This window comes from Taudactylus pleione, unplaced genomic scaffold (genome assembly GCF_031769625.1).
Source record: "Taudactylus pleione unplaced genomic scaffold, aTauple2 ptg000925l, whole genome shotgun sequence".
Lineage (NCBI taxonomy): Eukaryota > Metazoa > Chordata > Amphibia > Anura > Myobatrachidae > Taudactylus > Taudactylus pleione.
This window is the reverse complement of record NW_028285326.1, coordinates 769,561-786,645: the sequence shown is the minus strand read 5'-3', so window position 1 is coordinate 786,645 and position 17,085 is coordinate 769,561. Positions and strand designations below refer to the sequence as shown.

General features: G+C 59.8%; 1 protein-coding gene across 1 annotated transcript in view; it reads left to right on the top strand.

The window, feature by feature from the left end:
* Positions 1-15,636, top strand: part of ATP6AP1 (ATPase H+ transporting accessory protein 1) — a 104,596-nt gene extending 88,960 nt beyond the window's left edge. The window contains exons 9-10 of the mRNA XM_088459664.1: positions 12,634-12,865; positions 14,474-15,636. Of these exons, the coding sequence (XP_088315790.1) occupies positions 12,634-12,865; positions 14,474-14,683 (442 nt within the window). The 3' untranslated portion in view covers positions 14,684-15,636. The remainder of the gene's footprint in view (positions 1-12,633; positions 12,866-14,473) is intronic.
* Positions 15,637-17,085: the final 1,449 nt, after the last annotated feature.

Below are 17,085 nucleotides of genomic sequence, written 5' to 3'. Positions count from 1 at the left end.
TGTGTGTGTGTGTGCGCCCTCCTGGTCTGTCTGTGTGTGTGTGTGTGCCCTCCTGGTCGGTCTGTGTGTGTGTGTGTGCCCTCCTGGTCGGTCTGTGTGTGTGTGTGTGCCATCCTGGTCTGTCTGTGTGTGTGTGTGCCATCCTGGTCTGTCTGTGTGTGTGTGCCATCCTGGTCTGTCTGTGTGTGTGTGTGTGTGCCATCCTGGTCTGTCTGTGTGTGTGTGTGTGTGTGCCATCCTGGTCTGTCTGTGTGTGTGTGTGTGCCATCCTGGTCTGTCTGTGTGTGTGTGTGTGCCATCCTGGTCTGTGTGTGTGTGTGTGTGTGTGTGCCCTCCTGGTCTGTGTGTGTGTGTGTGCCCTCCTGGTCTCTGTGTGTGCGTGCCCTCGTGTGCGTGTGTGTGCGTGCCCTCGTGTGTGTGTGCCCTCCTGGCCTGTGTGTGTGCCCTCCTGGCCTGTGTGTGCGCCCTCCTGGCCTGTGTGTGTGTGCCCTCCTGGCCTGTGTGTGTGCCCTCCTGGCCTGTGTGTGTGCCCTCCTGGCCTGTGTGTGCGCCCTCCTGGCCTGTGTGTGTGTGTGTGCGTGCGTGCCCTCCTGGCCTGTGTGTGCGCCCTCCTGGCCTGTGTGTGTGTGCGTGCGTGCCCTCCTGGCCTGTGTGTGTGTGCGTGCGTGCCCTCCTGGCCTGTGTGCGTGTGCGTGCCCTCCTGGCGTGTGTGTGTGTGTGTGTGTGTGTGTGCCCTCCTGGCCTGTGTGTGTGCCCTCCTGGTCTGTCTGTGTGTGTGTGTGTGTGTGTGTGTGCCCTCCTGGTCTGTCTGTGTGTGTGTGTGTGTGTGTGCCCTCCTGGTCTGTGTGTGTGTGCGTGCCCTCCTGGTCTGTGTGTGTGTGCGCCCTCCTGGTCTGTGTGTGTGTGTGCGCCCTCCTGGTCTGTGTGTGCGTGCCCTCCTGGTCTGTGTGTGTGCGTGCCCTCCTGGTCTGTGTGTGTGTGCGCCCTCCTGGTCTGTGTGTGCATGCCCTCCTGGTCTGTGTGTGTGTGCGTGCCCTCCTGGTCTGTGTGTGTGCGTGTGCCCTCCTGGTCTGTGTGTGTGCCCGTGCCCTCCTGGCCTGTGTGCCCGTGCCCTCCTGGCCTGTGTGCCCGTGCCCTCCTGGCCTGTGTGCCCGTGCCCTCCTGGCCTGTGTGCCCGTGCGCCCTCCTGGCCTGTGTGTGTGTGTGCGCGTGCCCTCCTGGCCTGTGTGTGTGTGCGCCCTCCTGGCCTGTGTGTGCGCCCTCCTGCGCTGTGTGTGTGTGTGTGTGTGTGTGTGTGTGTGCCCTCCTGGCCTGTGTGTGCGCCCTCCTGGTCTGTGTGCGTGTGTGCCCTCCTGGCCTGTGTGTGTGCCCTCCTGGCCTGTGTGTGTGCCCTCCTGGTCTGTCTGTGTGTGTGTGTGTGTGTGTGTGCCCTCCTGGTCTGTCTGTGTGTGTGTGCCCTCCTGGTCTGTCTGTGTGTGTGTGTGTGTGTGCGCCCTCCTGGTCTGTGTGTGTGTGTGTGCGCCCTCCTGGTCTGTGTGTGTGTGTGCGTGCCCTCCTTACCTGTGTGTGTATGTGCGTGTGTGCCCTCCTGGCCTGTGTGTGCGTGTGCGCCCTCCTGGCCTGTGTGTGCCCCCTCCTGGTCTGTGTGTGTGTGCGTGTGTGCCCTCCTGGCCTGTGTGTGCGCCCTCCTGGCCTGTGTGTGTGTGCGTGCGTGCCCTCCTGGCCTGTGTGTGTGTGCGCGTGCGTGCCCTCCTGGCGTGTGTGTGTGTGCCCTCCTGGCCTGTGTGTGTGCCCTCCTGGCCTGTGTGTGTGCCCTCCTGGTCTGTGTGTGTGTGCCCTCCTGGTCTGTCTGTGTGTGTGTGTGTGCCCTCCTGGCCTGTGTGTGTGTGCGTGCGTGCCCTCCTGGCCTGTGTGTGTGTGTGCGTGCCCTCCTGGCGTGTGTGTGTGTGCGTGCCCTCCTGGCCTGTGTGTGTGCCCTCCTGGTCTGTCTGTGTGTGTGTCTGTGTGTGCCCTCCTGGTCTGTCTGTCTGTGTGTGTGTGTGTGTGTGTGTGCCCTCCTGGTCTGTGTGTGTGCCCTCCTGGTCTGTGTGTGTGTGTGCGCCCTCCTGGTCTGTGTGTGTGTGTGCGCGCCCTCCTGGTCTGTGTGTGTGTGTGTGTGTGTGTGTGTGTGTGTGTGTGCGCCCTCCTGGTGTGTGTGTGTGATTGTGCCCTCCTGGTCTGTGTGTGTCTGTGTGTGTGTGCATGTGCCCTCCTGGTCTGTGTGTGTGTGTGTGTGTGCGTGTGCCCTCCTGGTCTGTGTGTGTCTGTGTGTGTGTGCGCCCTCCTGGTCTGTGTGTGCGTGCCCTCCTGGTCTGTGTGTGTGTGCGTGCCCTCCTCGTCTGTGTGTGTCTGTGTGTGTGTGCGCCCTCCTGGTCTGTGTGTGTGTGCGTGCCCTCCTGGTCTGTGTGTGTGTGCGTGCCCTCCTGGTCTGTGTGTGTGTGTGTGCCCTCGTGTGCGTGTCTGTGCGTGCCCTCCTGGCCTGTGTGCCCGTGTGCCCTCCTGGCCTGTGTGTGTGTGCGTGCCCTCCTGGCCTGTGTGTGTGCGTGCCCTCCTGGCCTGTGTGTGTGCGTGCCCTCCTGGCCTGTGTGTGTGCGTGCCCTCCTGGCCTGTGTGTGTGCGTGCCCTCCTGGCCTGTGTGTGTGCGTGCCCTCCTGGCCTGTGTGCGTGCGTGCCCTCCTGGCCTGTGTGTGTATGTGCGTGTGTGCCCTCCTGGCCTGTGTGTGCCCTCCTGGCCTGTGTGTGTGTGTGTGCGCCCTCCTGGCCTGTGTGTGCGCCCTCCTGGTCTGCGTGTGTGCCCTCCTGGCCTGTGTGTGCGCCCTCCTGGTCTGTGTGTGTGTGCGTGTGTGCCCTCCTGGCCTGTGTGTGCGCCCTCCTGGTCTGTGTGTGTGTGCGTGCGTGTCCTCCTGGCCTGTGTGTGTGTGTGTGCCCTCCTGGCCTGTGTGTGTGCCCTCCTGGTCTGTCTGTGTGTGTGTGTGTGTGTGTGCCCTCCTGGTCTGTCTGTGTGTGTGTGTGCCCTCCTGGTCTGTGTGTGTGTGTGTGCGCGCCCTCCTGGTCTGTCTGTGTGTGTGTGTGCGCCCTCCTGGTCTGTGTGTGTGTGTGTGTGTGTGTGTGCGCGTGCCCTCCTGGCCTGTGTGTGTGTGTGTGCGTGCGTGCGTGCCCTCCTGGCCTGTGTGTGTGCGTGCGTGCCCTCCTGGCCTGTGTGTGTGTGTGCGTGCCCTCCTGGCCTGTGTGTGTATGTGCGTGTGTGCCCTCCTGGCCTGTGTGTGCGCCCTCCTGGCCTGTGTGTGCGCCCTCCTGGCCTGTGTGTGCGTGTGCGCCCTCCTGGCCTGTGTGTGCGCCCTCCTGGTCTGTGCGTGTGTGCCCTCCTGGCCTGTGTGTGCGCCCTCCTGGCCTGTGTGTGCGTGCGTGCGTGCCCTCCTGGCCTGTGTGTGCGTGCGTGCCCTCCTGGCCTGTGTGTGCGTGCGTGCCCTCCTGGCCTGTGTGTGCGTGCCCTCCTGGCCTGTGTGTGCGTGCGTGCCCTCCTGGCCTGTGTGTGTGTGCGTGTGCGTGCCCTCCTGGCGTGTGTGTGTGTGTGTGCCCTCCTGGCCTGTGTGTGTGCCCTCCTGGTCTGTGTGTGTGTGTGCCCTCCTGGTCTGTGTGTGTGTGTGTGCCCTCCTGGTCTGTGTGTGTGTGTGTGCCCTCCTGGTCTGTGTGTGTGTGTGTGCCCTCCTGGTCTGTGTGTGTGTGTGTGCCCTCCTGGTCTGTCTGTGTGTGTGTGTGTGCCCTCCTGGTCTGTCTGTGTGTGTGTGTGCCCTCCTGGTCTGTCTGTGTGTGTGTGTGTGTGCCCTCCTGGTCTGTCTGTGTGTGTGCCCTCCTGGCCTGTGTGTGTGTGCGCGTGCCCTCCTGGCCTGTGTGTGTGTGCGTGCCCTCCTGGCGTGTGTGTGTGCGTGCCCTCCTGGCCTGTGTGTGTGCCCTCCTGGTCTGTCTATGTGTGTGCCCTCCTGGTCTGTGTGTGCCCTCCTGGTCTGTCTGTGTGTGTTTGTGTGTGTGTGTGTGTGCGCCCTCCTGGTCTGTGTGTGTGTGTGTGCGCCCTCCTGGTCTGTGTGTGTGTGTGCGCGCCCTCCTGGTCTGTGTGTGTGTGTGCGCGCCCTCCTGGTCTGTGTGTGTGTGTGCGCCCTCCTGGCCTGTGTGTGTGTGTGTGTGCGCCCTCCTGGTGTGTGTGTGTGATTGTGCCCTCCTGGTCTGTGTGTGTGTGTGTGTGCGTGTGCCCTCCTGGTCTGTGTGTGTGTGTGTGAGTGCGTGTGCCCTCCTGGTCTGTGTGTGTGCGCGCCCTCCTGGTCTGTGTGTGTGTGCGTGCCCTCCTGGTCTGTGTGTGTCTGTGTGTGTGTGCGCCCTCCTGGTCTGTGTGTGCGTTCCCTCCTGGTCTGTGTGTGTGTGCGTGCCCTCCTGGTCTGTGTGTGTGTGCGTGCCCTCCTGGTCTGTGTGTGTGCGCGTGCCCTCCTGGCGTGTGTGCGCGTGCCCTCCTGGCGTGTGTGCGCGTGCCCTCCTGGCGTGTGTGCGCGTGCCCTCCTGGCGTGTGTGCCCGTGCCCTCCTGGCGTGTGTGCCCGTGCCCTCCTGGCGTGTGTGCCCGTGCCCTCCTGGCGTGTGTGCCCGTGCCCTCCTGGCCTGTGTGCCCTCCTGGCCTGTGTGCCCGTGTGCCCTCCTGACCTGTGTGTGTGTGTGTGCCCTCCTGACCTGTGTGTGTATGTGCGTGTGTGCCCTCCTGGCCTGCGTGTGCGCCCTCCTGGTCTGTGCGTGTGTGCCCTCCTGGTCTGTGTGTGTGTGCGTGCGTGCCCTCCTGGCCTGTGTGTGTGTGTGCCCTCCTGGCCTGTGTGTGTGCCCTCCTGGTCTGTCTGTGTGTGTGTGTGTGTGTGCCCTCCTGGTCTGTCTGTGTGTGTGTGTGTGTGTGTGTGTGTGCCCTCCTGGTCTGTGTGTGTGTGTGTGTGCGCCCTCCTGGTCTGTGTGTGTGTGCGCCCTCCTGGTCTGTGTGTGTGTGCGCCCTCCTGGTCTGTATGTGTGTGTGTGTGTGCGCCCTCCTGGTCTGTGTGTGCCCTCCTGGTCTGTGTGTGTGTGTGCGCGCCCTCCTGGTCTGTGTGTGTGTGTGATTGTGCCCTCCTGGTCTGTGTGTGTCTGTGTGTGTGTGTGCATGTGCCCTCCTGGTCTGTGTGTGTGCGTGTGCCCTCCTGGTCTGTGTGTGCTTGCCCTCCTGGTCTGTGTGTGTGTGTGTGCCCTACTGGTCTGTGTGTGTGTGTGTGCCCTACTGGTCTGTGTGTGTGTGTGTGTGTGCCCTCCTGGTCTGTGTGTGTGTGTGCCCTCCTGGTCTGTGTGTGTGTGTGCCCTCCTGGTCTGTGTGTGTGTGTGCCCTCCTGGTCTGTGTGTGTGTGTGTGCCCTCCTGGTCTGTGTGTGTGTGTGCCCTCCTGGTCTGTGTGTGTGTGTGTGTGTGTGCCCTCCTGGTCGGTCTGTGTGTGTGTGTGTGTGCCATCCTGGTCTGTGTGTGTGTGTGTGTGCCATCCTGGTCTGTCTGTGTGTGTGTGTGCCATCCTGGTCTGTCTGTGTGTGTGTGTGCCATCCTGGTCTGTCTGTGTGTGTGTGTGCCATCCTGGTCTGTCTGTGTGTGTGTGTGTGCCATCCTGGTCTGTCTGTGTGTGTGTGTGCCATCCTGGTCTGTCTGTGTGTGTGTGTGCCATCCTGGTCTGTCTGTGTGTGCGCGCCATCCTGGCCTGTGTGTGTGTGTGTGTGTGTGTGTGTGTGTGCGCCCTCCTGGTCTGTGTGTGTGTGTGTGCCCTCCTGGTCGGTCTGTGTGTGTGTGCGCCCCCTCCTGGTCTGTGTGTGTGTGCGCCCCCTCCTGGTCTGTGTGTGTGTGCCCCCTCCTGGTCTGTGTGTGTGTGCCCCCTCCTGGTCTGTGTGTGTGTGTGCCCCCTCCTGGTCTGTGTGTGTGTGTGCCCTCCTGGTCTGTGTGTGTGTGTGCCCTCCTGGTCTGTGTGTGTGTGTGCCCTCCTGGTCTGTGTGTGTGTGTGCCCTCCTGGTCGGTCTGTGTGTGTGTGTGTGTGCCCTCCTGGTCGGTCTGTGTGTGTGTGTGTGTGCCCTCCTGGTCGGTCTGTCTGTGTGTGTGTGTGCCATCCTGGTCTGTCTGTGTGTGTGTGCCATCCTGGTCTGTCTGTGTGTGTGTGTGCCATCCTGGTCTGTCTGTGTGTGTGTGTGCCATCCTGGTCTGTCTGTGTGTGTGTGTGCCATCCTGGTCTGTCTGTGTGTGTGTGTGCCATCCTGGTCTGTCTGTGTGTGTGCCATCCTGGTCTGTCTGTGTGCGCGCCATCCTGGCCTGTGTGTGTGTGTGTGTGCGCCCTCCTGGTCTGTCTGTGTGTGTGTGTGTGCCCTCCTGGTCGGTCTGTGTGTGTGTGTGTGCCCTCCTGGTCGGTCTGTGTGTGTGTGTGTGCCATCCTGGTCTGTCTGTGTGTGTGTGTGTGCCATCCTGGTCTGTCTGTGTGTGTGTGCCATCCTGGTCTGTCTGTGTGTGTGTGTGTGTGCCATCCTGGTCTGTCTGTGTGTGTGTGTGTGTGTGCCATCCTGGTCTGTCTGTGTGTGTGTGTGTGCCATCCTGGTCTGTCTGTGTGTGTGTGTGCCATCCTGGTCTGTGTGTGTGTGTGTGTGTGTGTGTGTGCCCTCCTGGTCTGTGTGTGTGTGTGTGCCCTCCTGGTCTCTGTGTGTGCGTGCCCTCGTGTGCGTGTGTGTGCGTGCCCTCGTGTGTGTGTGCCCTCCTGGCCTGTGTGTGTGCCCTCCTGGCCTGTGTGTGTGCCCTCCTGGCCTGTGTGCGTGCCCTCCTGGCCTGTGTGCGTGCCCTCCTGGCCTGTGTGCGTGCCCTCCTGGCCTGTGTGCGTGCCCTCCTGGCCTGTGTGCGTGCCCTCCTGGCCTGTGTGTGCCCTCCTGGCCTGTGTGTGTGTGTGCCCTCCTGGTCTGTGTGTGTGTGTCTGCCCTCCTGGTCTGTGTGTGTGTGTCTGCCCTCCTGGTCTGTGTGTGTGTGTCTGCCCTCCTGGCCTGTGTGTGTGTGTCTGCCCTCCTGGCCTGTGTGTGTGTGTCTGCCCTCCTGGCCTGTGTGTGTGCGTCTGCCCTCCTGGCCTGTGTGTGTGCGCGTGCCCTCCTGGCCTGTGTGTGTGTGTGCGCGTGCCCTCCTGGCCTGTGTGTGCGCGCGTGCCCTCCTGGTCTGTGTGTGTGTGTGCCCTCCTGGTCTGTGTGTGTGTGTGTGTGCCCTCCTGGTCGGTCTGTGTGTGTGTGTGCCATCCTGGTCTGTCTGTGTGTGTGTGTGCCATCCTGGTCTGTCTGTGTGTGTGTGTGCCATCCTGGTCTGTCTGTGTGTGCGCGCCATCCTGGCCTGTGTGTGTGTGTGTGTGTGTGTGCGCCCTCCTGGTCTGTGTGTGTGTGTGTGCCCTCCTGGTCGGTCTGTGTGTGTGTGTGCCCCCTCCTGGTCTGTGTGTGTGTGCCCCCTCCTGGTCTGTGTGTGTGTGCCCTCCTGGTCTGTGTGTGTGTGTGCCCTCCTGGTCTGTGTGTGTGTGTGCCCTCCTGGTCTGTGTGTGTGTGTGCCCTCCTGGTCTGTGTGTGTGTGTGCCCTCCTGGTCTGTGTGTGTGTGTGTGTGTGTGTGTGTGTGCCCTCCTGGTCGGTCTGTGTGTGTGTGTGTGTGCCATCCTGGTCTGTCTGTGTGTGTGTGTGCCATCCTGGTCTGTCTGTGTGTGTGTGTGCCATCCTGGTCTGTCTGTGTGTGTGTGTGCCATCCTGGTCTGTCTGTGTGTGTGTGTGCCATCCTGGTCTGTCTGTGTGTGCGCGCCATCCTGGCCTGTGTGTGTGTGTGTGTGTGCGCCCTCCTGGTCGGTCTGTGTGTGTGTGTGTGCCCTCCTGGTCGGTCTGTGTGTGTGTGTGTGCCATCCTGGTCTGTCTGTGTGTGTGTGTGTGTGCCATCCTGGTCTGTCTGTGTGTGCCATCCTGGTCTGTCTGTGTGTGTGTGTGTGCCATCCTGGTCTGTCTGTGTGTGTGTGTGCCATCCTGGTCTGTGTGTGTGTGTGTGTGTGTGTGTGTGTGTGCCCTCCTGGTCTGTGTGTGTGTGTGTGCCCTCCTGGTCTCTGTGTGTGCGTGCCCTCGTGTGCGTGTGTGTGCGTGCCCTCGTGTGCGTGTGTGTGTGTGCCCTCCTGGCCTGTGTGTGTGCCCTCCTGGCCTGTGTGTGTGCCCTCCTGGCCTGTGTGCGTGCCCTCCTGGCCTGTGTGCGTGCCCTCCTGGCCTGTGTGCGTGCCCTCCTGGCCTGTGTGCGTGCCCTCCTGGCCTGTGTGCGTGCCCTCCTGGCCTGTGTGTGTGCGTGCCCTCCTGGCCTGTGTGTGTGTGTGCCCTCCTGGCCTGTGTGTGTGTGTGCCCTCCTGGTCTGTGTGTGTGTGCCCTCCTGGTCTGTGTGTGTGTGCCCTCCTGGTCTGTGTGTGTGCCCTCCTGGTCTGTGTGTGTGTGCCCTCCTGGCCTGTGTGTGCCCTCCTGGTCTGTGTGTGTGTGTCTGCCCTCCTGGTCTGTGTGTGTGTGTCTGCCCTCCTGGTCTGTGTGTGTGTGTCTGCCCTCCTGGTCTGTGTGTGTGTGTCTGCCCTCCTGGCCTGTGTGTGTGTGTCTGCCCTCCTGGCCTGTGTGTGTGTGTCTGCCCTCCTGGCCTGTGTGTGTGTGTCTGCCCTCCTGGCCTGTGTGTGTGCGCGTGCCCTCCTGGCCTGTGTGTGTGTGTGCGCGTGCCCTCCTGGCCTGTGTGTGCGCGCGTGCCCTCCTGGCCTGTGTGTGTGTGTGCGCGCGCGTGCCCTCCTGGCCTGTGTGTGTGTGTGCGCGCGCGCGCGCCCTCCTGGCCTGTGTGTGTGTGCGCGCGCGTGCCCTCCTGGCCTGTGTGTGTGTGTGCGTGTGTGCGCGCGCGTGCCCTCCTGGCCTGTGTGTGTGTGTGTGCGCGCGCGTGCCCTCCTGGCCTGTGTGTGTGTGCGCGCGCGTGCCCTCCTGGCCTGTGTGTGTGTGTGTGTGTGCGCGCGCGCGTGCCCTCCTGGCCTGTGTGTGTGTGTGTGTGCGCGCGCGTGCCCTCCTGGCCTGTGTGTGTGTGTGTGCGCGCGCGTGCCCTCCTGGCCTGTGTGTGTGTGTGCGCGCGTGCCCTCCTGGCCTGTGTGTGTGCACGCGTGCCCTCCTGACCTGTGTGTGTGTGTGCGCGCGTGCCCTCCTGGCCTGTGTGTGTGTGTGTGTGCGCGCGCGTGCCCTCCTGGCCTGTGTGTGTGTGTGCGCGCGCGTGCCCTCCTGGCCTGTGTGTGTGTGTGTGTGTGTGTGCGCGTGCCCTCCTGGCCTGTGTGTGTGTGTGTGTGCGTGCCCTCCTGGCCTGTGTGCGTGTGCGTGCCCTCCTGGCCTGTGTGTGTGTGCGTGCCCTCCTGGTCTGTGTGTGTGTGTGTGTGTGCCCTCCTGGCCTGTGTGTGTGTGCCCTCCTGGCCTGTGTGTGTGCCCTCCTGGTCTGTGTGTGTGTGTGCGTGCCCTCCTGGTCTGTGTGTGTGTGTGCGTGCCCTCCTGGTCTGTGTGTGTGTGTGCGTGCCCTCCTGGTCTGTGTGTGTGTGTGCGTGCCCTCCTGGTCTGTGTGTGTGTGTGCGTGCCCTCCTGGTCTGTGTGTGTGTGTGCGTGCCCTCCTGGCCTGTGTGTGTGCGTGCCCTCCTGGCCTGTGTGTGTCTGTGCGTGCCCTCCTGGCCTGTGTGTGTGCGTGCCCTCCTGGCCTGTGTGTGCGCGTGCCCTCCTGGCCTGTGTGCGTGCCCTCCTGGCCTGTGTGCGTGCCCTCCTGGCCTGTGTGTGTGTGTGTGTGCGTGCCCTCCTGGCCTGTGTGTGTGTGTGTGCGTGCCCTCCTGGCCTGTGTGTGTGTGCGTGCCCTCCTGGCCTGTGTGTGTGTGTGTGCCCTCCTGGCCTGTGTGTGTGTGCCCTACTGGTCTGTCTGTGTGTGTGTGTGTGTGTGTGTGCCCTCCTGGTCTGTGTGTGTGTGTGTGTGTGTGTGTGTGCCCTCCTGGTCTGTGTGTGTGTGTGTGCCCTCCTGGTCTGTGTGTGTGTGTGTGCCCTCCTGGTCTGTGTGTGTGTGTGTGTGTGCCCTCCTGGTCAGTGTGTGTGTGTGTGCGCCCTCCTGGTCAGTGTGTGTGTGTGTGCGCCCTCCTGGTCTGTGTGTGCGCCCTCCTGGTCTGTGTGTGTGCCCTCCTGGTCTGTGTGTTTGTGTGTGTGTGTGCGTGCCCTCCTGGCCTGTGTGTGTGTGCGCGCGTGCCCTCCTGGCCTGTGTGTGTGCCCTCCTGGCCTGTGTGTGTGTGTGCGTGCCCTCCTGGCCTGTGTGTGTGTGTGTGCCCTCCTGGTCTGTGTGTGTGTGTGTGTGCGCCCTCCTGGTCAGTGTGTGTGTGTGTGCGCCCTCCTGGTCAGTGTGTGTGTGCGCCCTCCTGGTCAGTGTGTGTGTGTGTGCGCCCTCCTGGTCAGTGTGTGTGTGTGTGCGCCCTCCTGGGCAGTGTGTGTGTGTGCGCCCTCCTGGGCAGTGTGTGTGTGTGCGCCCTCCTGGGCAGTGTGTGTGTGTGCGCCCTCCTGGGCAGTGTGTGCGCGTGCGCCCTCCTGGCCTGTGTGTGTGTGTGTGGCCTCCTGGTCTGTGTGTGCCCTCCTGGTGTGTGTGTGTGTGTGTGCGCCCTCCTGGTCTGTGTGTGTGTGTGTGTGTGCCCTCCTGGTCTGTGTGTGTGTGTGTGTGTGTGTGCCCTCCTGGTCTGTGTGTGCCCTCCTGGTGTGTGTCTGTGTGTGCCCTCCTGGTCTGTGTGTGTCCTCCTGGTGTGTGTGTGTGTGCCCTCCTGGTGTGTGTGTGTGTGCCCTCCTGGCCTGTGTGTGTGTGTGCCCTCCTGGTGTGTGTATGTGTGTGTGTGTGTGCCCTCCTGGTGTGTGTATGTGTGTGTGTGTGCCCTCCTGGTGTGTGTATGTGTGTGTGTGTGCCCTCCTGGTGTGTGTGTGTGTGTGTGCCCTCCTGGCCTGTGTGTGTGTGCCCTCCTGGCCTGTGTGTGTGTGTGTATGCTTTCCTGGCCTGTGTGTGTGCGCCCTCCTGGCCTGTGTGTGTGTGTGTGCCCTCCTGGCCTGTGTGTGTGTGTGTGTGTGTGCCCTCCTGGCCTGTGTGTGTGTGCCCTCCTGGCCTGTTTGTGTGTGTGTGTGCCCTCCTGGCCTGTGTGTGTGTGTGTGCCCTCCTGGCCTGTGTGTGTGTGTGTGCCCTCCTGGCCTGGGCGCGTGTGCCCCCTCCTGGCCTGGGCGCGTGTGCCCCCTCCTGGCCTGGGCGCGTGTGCCCCCTCCTGGCCTGGGCGCGTGTGCCCCCTCCTGGCCTGGGCGCGTGTGCCCCCTCCTGGCCTGGGCGCGTGTTCCCCCTCCTGGCCTGGGCGCGTGTGCCCCCTCCTGGCCTGGGCGCGTGTGCCCCCTCCTGGCCTGGGCGCGTGTGCCCCCTCCTGGCCTGTGTTCGTGTGCCCCCTCCTGGCCTGGGCGCGTGTGCCCCCTCCTGGCCTGGGCGCGTGTGCCCCCTCCTGGCCTGTGCGTGTGTGTGTGTGCCCCCTCCTCGCCTGTGTGTGTGTGTGCCCCCTCCTCGCCTGTGTGTGTGTGTGTGTGCCCCCTCCTCGCCTGTGTGTGTGTGTGTGCCCCCTCCTGGCCTGTGTGTGTGCCCCCTCCTGGCCTGTGTGTGTGCCCCCTCCTGGCCTGTGTGTGTGCCCCCTCCTGGCCTGTGTGTGTGCCCCCTCCTGGCCTGTGTGTGTGCCCCCTCCTGGCCTGTGTGTGTGCCCCCTCCTGGCCTGTGTGTGTGTGTGTGCGCCCCCTCCTGGCCTGTGTGTGTGTGTGTGTGTGCCCCCTCCTGGCCTGTGTGTGTGTGTGTGTGTGCCCCCTCCTGGCCTGTGTGTGTGTGTGTGTGTGCCCCCTCCTGGCCTGTGTGTGTGTGTGTGTGTGCCCCCTCCTGGCCTGTGTGTGTGTGTGTGTGTGCCCCCTCCTGGCCTGTGTGTGTGTGTGTGTGTGTGTGCCCCCTCCTGGCCTGTGTGTGTGTGTGTGTGTGCCCCCTCCTGGCCTGTGTGTGTGTGTGCGCCCTCCTGGCCTGTGTGTGTGTGTGCGCCCTCCTGGCCTGTGTGTGTGTGTGCGCCCTCCTGGCCTGTGTGTGTGTGTGCGCCCTCCTGGCCTGTGTGTGTGTGTGCGCCCTCCTGGCCTGTGTGTGTGTGTGCGCCCTCCTGGCCTGTGTGTGTGTGTGTGCCCTCCTGGCCTGTGTGTGTGTGTGTGCCCTCCTGGCCTGTGTGTGTGCCCTCCTGGCCTGTGTGTGTGTGTGTGCCCTCCTGGCCTGTGTGTGTGTGTGTGTGTCCTCCTGGCCTGTGTGTGTGTGTGTGTGTGTGTGTGTCCTCCTGGCCTGTGTGTGTGTGCCCTCCTGGCCTGTGTGTGTGCGTGTGTGTGCGTGTGTGCGCGCCCTCCTGGCCTGTGTGTGTGGTCATGGACTATGAGCAGGTATTGCGGTGTGTCTCATGTCCAGCCTATAGTAAGAACAGATACTAATGCACTCACCATTTTCCTTCTCTGCAGTTTCCATCTCCATAGCCGTTTGTACAATGTGTCGGCACGCTATTGGTTTACTTTGAACCGTGTGGAGGTTAGAAACTCCACCAGTAATACCACCTTCCTGGCTCCCCAAGTGAGCGCTCCCAGCAACTATTCCTTCCACTGTCAGTATGTCAGCAGCTTGCCCGTACATGGCTCTCTCCTGATTAACAACAGCACTGGCTCCAAATGGCAGCTTCACATCACCGATTTCCAGGTAGCTCTCATTTCTTTGCAGCACTTTTCCATGGTTGTAAAAATCACATTTTAAATCTATACAAGAAGTGTGTGTTTGTCCTTTTGTGCATGACCAGAGTTTTGTACCTAGCTCCACCAAATTTGTAATATGGTGTAGTTTGACCAGGATTAGGTTTTGGCTGTTTGAAGTGCGCCAGTGCCATGGAGGTCTACACGGTACCCGCCAAGTAGGCCGTGTAGTCCAATTTTGGTGTAAGCAAGTTCACTCCGGATGTCTTCCAGTGCCTAAAACTGCACTGATATGAAGGCACAGGCTGATATGCACTAGTAGGTGGCAGTCAAAGCTCCAACAGAAGAGCAGTGAGTCAGAGGATCAACTGTCACACTGCACCTGCACTGACCACTACCTCCAAGCACATTCTCATATGCCATGCGCTCCAATGCTGGTCAGGAAAGTAAAAAATGAAGGTTGCAGATGTACTGCAAGGTCCATTCTTTAACCCAGGCACCGAAAGGTATCCCAGCTAGTATAAAATGTAGCAGATTTACTGAGGTGCCCTGTTCACAGTCTGTAATTTGTGGCCATGGTGCTACCTTATGGCCAACTATCAAAATTGCAGAATACTCACATGACCAAGAAAAAAACTTGTCTTTTATAATCATGGACAACTGGGTGGCACAGTGGTCCGCATTGCTGCCTCATAGCACTGGGGTCATGAGTTTGATTCCTGACCAGGGCCCTATCGTGTGGATTTTGTATGTTGGCATGGTGTCATTTGCTCAGTCATCCTAACAGAAATGTCATGTATTTCCCTATACCGCTGTTGTCATAGCTCGTGTGTGTGTGTGTGTGTGTGTGTGTGTGTGTGTGTGTGTGTGTGTGTGTGTACATGAGTTTTCCATGTCTAGAGATTGTTGAATATCTAAACTACCTATTATAAAGCTGAATTACTTCTCTATAAGTGACTTCCTGCTCTGGTTGTGTTCTGCCAGGCCGAGGACCAATCGGTAGCTGCAGTCATGGAGTTTGGCTTCTGATTGGTCCCCCCCACTCATGAATTGAAAGGATTTGGTGGTTCGTGCGGCTTTAAAATCCAGTGTTCACATTTCCTGGTATAAGTATGGACTCTGGCCCTGATTCAGCAAGGATCGCAGCTGCGATTACGCACGCAGTTCAACTGTGATAGTATGCTAATCCGTGCAATAGAGAACCATCGCAGCCTCACTCACACTTGCATAAGCCCTGACCTTGCTCAGAAATTGCTGACTTCCACGCACGCCATCAGGTCTCAGGCTGCGTAGGGCATCGCAGTGGATAATTTATGCACGCTCGTGCAACATAGTAGAAACGCACTGGTACGCCTGCGTTCACATGACCGGCACCACCCACCAACAGCTCTTCCGGTTAATCACTCTGCTAGTCTCTGCGATCGCAGTGCCAATCGCAGTAGCTGATACGCGCACCGTGCTGCATGTGCAGTAAGCCACAATCGGCCGATTGCGTGCGTATTGGATACTGCGGATCACGCTGAATCAGGCCTCATGTCCAGCCAGTGACTTTGCTGCAATACGTCAGCTCTCCTGCAGATAGAGATGTCTAATCCCTTTATTTGTATTTTTTTCCCAGATCCAGGGTTTCAATGTCACTGGTTTGAAGTTTTCTTACGCCAGTGACTGCGCAGGGTTCTTCTCCCCCGGCATCTGGATGGGCCTCATCACCACTCTGCTCTTTGTCTTCATCCTGACCTATGGGCTGCACATGGTTATGAATCTTAAAACTATGGATCGATTTGATGACCCCAAGGGACCGTCTATAGCTGTACCCCAGACTGAGTGATGGTGGCACAGGCTCGTTATCCTTGTGTCCATGCTAATAGATGTCATGTGATTTCCTTATACCTCTGTGCTCCCAAGTCCTAGCTACATTCCAGATTGTGTTATTGTACATAGTGTCCCAGACAGATGTTAGATATCTATCTCATTACATTGTGCACACACATGAAAGTGAGAGATCCCCTCTGCTGAGGTGTTTAATTAGAAATGGTGACCTCGCAGGAACCTCGTGCCTCAGTTGTGTCATCAGAGCCTACTACATCTGTCCTGCCCACAAAGTGGCTGCTCACCCTGTTTGAAACCAACCGTTTAAATATTAATAAACCAAAACGAAATACAATTTGAGCATAAAATATATTGGGGGGGGGGGGGGCCCTAAAAATTGGGGGGTACTCATTCTGCGCTGGCTTTCCCGGAACAGTATCAGGGACTTTGCTAGAAGTACAAATAATTAGTAATGCCCGACTTCTCACAGAATGACGTCCACAGCCCTGTCCACTTCTCACCTGATGCACTGTGTAATAGGCCTGCAAACAGCGGCCGTCACACTAAGGGGGAAATATAAAGGCGTCCATGCTAACGGCCAGCCTCTGACACCACTTCTGTAACTTACATATAGCGCTGCAATTGCCCAATCCATTGTCCTGTGCTAGCCAAGCCTGATAGCTGGCAGGGAATGCTGCAACATGTAGTGTCACAACTTCTGGTGCCCCACTGGTTGTCCAGCCCTGGTATAAATAAGCCAATAGCGCAGGTTCTTTAGCCCCGCGCGCGCGCAGGTTCTTTAGCCCCGCGCGCGCGCAGGTTCTTTAGCCCCGCGCGCGCGCAGGTTCTTTAGCCCCGCGCGCGCGCAGGTTCTTTAGCCCCGCGCGCGCGCAGCTTCTTTAGCCCCGCGCGCGCGCAGGTTCTTTAGCCCCGCGCGCGCGCAGGTTCTTTAGCCCCGCGCGCGCGCAGGTTCTTTAGCCCCGCGCGCGCGCAGGTTCTTTAGCCCCGCGCGCGCGCAGGTTCTTTAGCCCCGCGCGCGCGCAGGTTCTTTAGCCCCGCGCGCGCGCAGGTTCTTTAGCCCCGCGCGCGCGCAGGTTCTTTAGCCCCGCGCGCGCGCAGGTTCTTTAGCCCCGCGCGCGCGCAGGTTCTTTAGCCCCGCGCGCGCGCAGGTTCTTTAGCCCCGCGCGCGCGCAGGTTCTTTAGCCCCGCGCGCGCGCAGGTTCTTTAGCCCCGCGCGCGCGCAGGTTCTTTAGCCCCGCGCGCGCGCAGGTTGCGGAGTCGGTGGCTGTGCCTCCTGCACGTATTTTTGCCTCTATAAGGAAACCTGACCGCGTTGCGGGAGAAAATGATGTCTGCAGAGGTTGTTATAATCCCCCTTAGTGCACCGCACAAGGGATCATCTTGATGTATAAATTTCCTCGAAGGTGTACATATCAAATGAAGAAATTCTATTTATTTGTCTTTATTGTTGGTTTTAGGGTAGTGTAGGGAGCCTTTGTAGCCTCTGCAGCTGCCGTTAGCATCCTGGGACTTGTAGTTCATGAGCTATTGGTAAGCCTCTAGTTATGTGGCTTTGTTGGATAACGTGCACTGTTCTGCAGGTATCTCTCATGTGAAATGTGATTTCTTCCATGAAAATGCAATTTTCTCTAACCACTCACTGTATAACTTATGAGAAATAAAATGTTGCTGTGTTCGTGTTTATAATGCTGCTTTCAGGTCGTGTTTCTGCTGTCTAGTTACAGCTTGGTCCATAACCTCTCTCTGCTCTGTCTAGTTACAGCTTGGTCCATAACCTCTCTCTGCTCTGTCTAGTTACAGCTTGGTCCAGAACCTCTCTCTGCTCTGTCTAGTTACAGCTTGGTCCAGAACCTCTCTCTGCTCTGTCTAGTTACAGCTTGGTCCATAACCTCTCTCTGCTCTGTCTAGTTACAGCTTGGTCCAGAACCTCTCTCTGCTCTGTCTAGTTACAGCTTGGTCCAGAACCTCTCTCTGCTCTGTCTAGTTACAGCTTGGTCCAGAACCTCTCTCTGCTCTGTCTAGTTACAGCTTGGTCCAGAACCTCTCTCTGCTCTTAAGGTGCCCACACACATCGATGTGCACACGATCAGCCGATTTCCCTTGTAACTCTCCCCGGTAGCTCAGCACACGATCTCGACACGATTTGGTGTCCAATCTTCATATGATCTCTCCTGCAGTCAGACTTTTTACAGTGCATCGCCTCCTAGATTGTCAGATCTGCCCTACTGCACGGCAGATCTGAAGATGCGATGTGCGACCACGATCTGTCGTTTCAATGTGTCGGAATCGGTCAGATCGTGTAAAATATCACTATGTGTGTGGGCACCTTTAGAATAAACCGTTTACTACTGTGTAATGTCACTGAGACGTTTTGTGACAGAGACGCTCTGTATACAGGCG